Source organism: Gastrolobium bilobum, unplaced genomic scaffold, assembly GCF_033153095.1.
Source record: "Gastrolobium bilobum isolate Gb01-03AN ecotype WA unplaced genomic scaffold, APGP_CSIRO_Gbil_v1 utg762, whole genome shotgun sequence".
NCBI lineage: Eukaryota > Viridiplantae > Streptophyta > Magnoliopsida > Fabales > Fabaceae > Gastrolobium > Gastrolobium bilobum.
In genome coordinates, this window is record NW_026899802.1 from 459154 (window position 1) to 462976 (window position 3823).

The 3823-nt window shown below is 34.9% G+C and overlaps 1 protein-coding gene across 1 annotated transcript; it reads right to left on the reverse strand.

The window, feature by feature from the left end:
• Nucleotides 1–543: 543 nt before the first annotated feature.
• Nucleotides 544–1395, reverse strand: LOC133293647 (AT-hook motif nuclear-localized protein 24-like). Its single transcript, XM_061492234.1, has one exon. It carries the CDS (start codon nt 1393–1395, stop codon nt 544–546), a length of 852 nt encoding a protein of 283 aa, XP_061348218.1.
• Nucleotides 1396–3823: the final 2428 nt, after the last annotated feature.

The window sequence follows — 3823 nt, forward strand, 5'->3', positions numbered from 1 at the left end:
TTATTTTTGGATAAATTTAATGGGATCAATCCCGTTCGAGTTCGAAACATGAAAATATTTTAGTCATATATATATTTACGTTATCTTCATAAACCGCGACATAAATTGTTGTTTTGTTGCTAAAAAACTAAAACATGATAGAGCTTGTAATTATGAGACGACCACAAAAGCACGCATTATTCTTCTCATATAATAACAGAATCAAACTCACCAAAGATATTCATCAATTTAATCACAGTCTCGAAAACAGGAAAACATATATCACCTAATCATAAAAAAAAAGGACACACAAATTCTAAAGAAGCATAGAACTTCAAATCGTACTTTCAACATCCCTAATTATTTGAAGGGTTCGGCACAACAAAAGCTCACATGTGTAAATTTCACATGAAGTAGTCATGTATAAATAAATTTTATGTCTATATCTCTCTTCATGAGAGAAATAGACCCAAAATTTTCACATGATTAGGTCATGTGAGATTTACAAATGATGAGTGAAGAGAGTGCGGAACTTACAGTGATATTAATTGATGTATCATCAAATCATCCCATGTATGGAAGGTTATTTGGCCAGTGTGCATTGGAAGGCATCTCAATAGAATTGAGAAGATTAGGAGGCAAACCATGAAAAAGAGGAGCAGTTGCATCCCCTAAAAGCTGTGATTGCTGATGCTGATGATGATGACCAACACCACTTCCACTAGGAGATCCAATTGAACCACCATGAGGTGGAAGCTGCGAAGGGTCCTCATCTTCCAAAGGTAACCTCTCATAAGCAGCGTTGCTGAATGAAGAAGCCATGATAACCACAGACCCTGAAGCAACAAGTGTGCCAACAACACTTCCACCTACCACCTGTCCTTGACCACCAGCTAAATATATAGTCAAACCGGAAGTAGCCGGTGGAGCCGGTGGAGGAAGGAATGATCCAGAAAGGGACAAGATCTCGAACCTTCCATGAAGAGTAACAACAGCACCGGAAGTAGCCGGTTGCCTCAAAGTCACATTAGTGACGGTGCCAGTGCCACTCATGATGCAAACCCCTCTTTGGCGCCGCCTCGCGAAGTTGGAAACGCTTTCCACGATGTCACAACCATCTGCTACCTCCATCACGTGGGTTCTTAAAGCATTTGCACTGTCACGAGTTATGATAATTGGTGGCTTCGGTTTGTTCTTTGATCCAGCTGGTCTTCCTCGAGGTCTTCTTGTTATCTCACCTTCGCTACCATTGTTGTTGTTGTTGTTGTTGTTTTCTTCCCTTTCCCTTTTCTGCACAAGGTTTAGGCCTCCACTGCTTCCGCTATGCTCATCTTCTAAAGTGTGGAATTGATGTTGGTGAGGATGGAGATCTCTTGTTGTGTGGAAAGGAGGGGGAAGAGAGTGCCCTGGATCCATTATATTATAGTAATAATAATCTCTAGTTGAGGAAGTCTTAACTCTTAAACTTCATTTTGCATATGCAGGAAAAATATAAATGAATTTGACAATATTCTAATATGTAAATGAAACTACTTGCGGACTTGATGAAACTGGAAGCAAATTATAAAGGGCACAAATAAGATATGACCAGTTATTCTCTCTGATATCTTCTTGCTGATTTCTTAAAGATCTTGTTGATTTGATGAGTCAAAGTGGTAGTAGCACCTTCCAAAGTTGAAACTGATCATGAAATTAAGGAAAAGAAGATATGAGATTGAAATTGGTGTAAGACTCTCCATCGGGTTAAAAGTGAGCTGAATTGACTTTTCCTTCAACCTTCATACACACGCATTCGTCTAGGGGGTTTTCAATCGTGAAGGCTGTGTAAATTGAAGTTCCTTTTCATGAGAGATTGCAAGAGTGAAGAGAGAAAAAGAGGAGAGTAGGTTGCAGGTTGATTCTCTTGTTTTAGGAAGTAGTGTTAGATTAGGGTTAGATTGAGGAAACTGATAGAGAATATATTTGGTTGCAATAAGACTGTGTTTATGGGCGGTGGATGAGTCCCCACGACTCTGTTTTTTCCTCTCTTTGAGAACAGCATACATATAGAAATATTTAATACTAACGCTACAAAAACAAAACAATTTTATTTTATTTTATTTTTTTTATGTTCTTGAACACATTTAGAATAAGTTACTCCCCATTCAAAATATAAGTCGTTTTAAAGTAAAAAATTTATTTCATTTTATTAGTCATTTTCCAAAATTAATGAAGCATTAATTTTATTTTTAATTTCATCATCATTGTCTCTTGCTCTCTTTACTAAGTAAAACAATAGAAAGCACAAGTTAAATGAGAGGGTAATCTAATTAAATGTAGATATATTTTGCTGAAACTAAAAGTATTGAAGTAGTTTCTTAATCTTTATACAAAAATCTTATATAATGATATTTACCTCTGCAATATATAACTTAATTAATGCTCCTAACTAAATTCCAAGTAATTAGCATTAAAAAGTTTCAGTTTGATAAGTTAATATAAAGTTATTTTATGATCACTGAAATACTGAATCATCCATAATTACATCATTAAAATAGTATGACTTTTGAAATAGCTGCAGTCTAGGTTAAACTTTTTTAATGACATTACATTATATATACGAATAAGTGATGTATTCAAAGATATTGCACTGAAAAAATTAACTATAAAAAAGGACGATTGAATGATAATTAAGGTTTAAATGAAAAGAAAAGAAAAAGGCAGAAATAAGTCTTGAAAATTAATGTTGTGATGATACAATACCTTTACTTAATATTCTTAATAGGAGTAATTTTCTATGGGAAAACTGATATCGTGCACAACTAGTAGAAGTGCTTATCAATATATATAAGCACTTTCTTTGGCAAAACTCAGATGGACATATATTAATCATTTTATGTCAAATTAAAAAACTGCAAAAAGATAGCTAGCTGATATTGATCAACAAAGCAAGGTAGATTTTGAACTTAAGATCTTCTAAAATCTGTCGAATTTAGGAATAGATCCTCTGATGTATTTAAAATTTAGTTTCATTTAATTTACATGACATAGAATATCAAGTTTTGAACTTCAAAGTACTTTTCTTAGGTCGTTTCCTGAGAATATCCACAATACAAACGGGAATTTCGGTGGCATATGACAGACTTGTTTAACAATAGCCAATAGCTGGCACAATTAAAACTTAACTGGAGCAGTGTGCATCGATAGAGGGAGACCGTAAGGGTATTTGTGCTTCAATTTTCCATGACCCACCACATGCAAACTTAGGTCTTCTGCAAATTCTATATATATATATATATCTTCTCAAAGTCTAACCTTAAATTTGAGGTCCACCTCGTAAGAGCATGACACGTGTGTCTTCACGGGCTTCTTTCGCGTCTATTCTGCTGCACTTCAATTCGTCTTTACTTTCCTGGACTCTACTCAACTCTATTACTTAATTAGCCAAAGTATCAATCATGCCAAGCATGATTCATGCCTTGCTATAGCATTCGTTTAATTTTTTTTATTTTTTTTTCCCCGTCTTATCGTTAACTTATAGCTGGAATAGGATCCAAGAAGGTTGATGCATGTATATCTGTAATAATTAAACATAAATACAACAATCATGAATAAAAAAAAAAAAAAAAAAACAATAAAATATATAGGAAGTTAACAGATTTTAAGAAACAGCTAGTTCTGGAAAGTGTGTGCGTTTTAAGGGATGGCAGCAAGCACATATAAGTGGATATAATGGATTAAGAACCAAAGTCTACAGTATTACAGGGTGTAATTAAGGTTGGTGGAGAGCACGGGGTTGGCCGCATATTACAGAGTGTTGGAGTGAGAGACAGAGAGAAAGACGCGTGGTTGGCGCTGACAGGCA

Coding starts and splice junctions, on each gene's coding strand:
- LOC133293647 (XM_061492234.1), bottom strand. CDS start 1,395: ATGGATCCAGGGCACTCTCTTCCCCCTCCTTTCCACACAACAAGAGAT.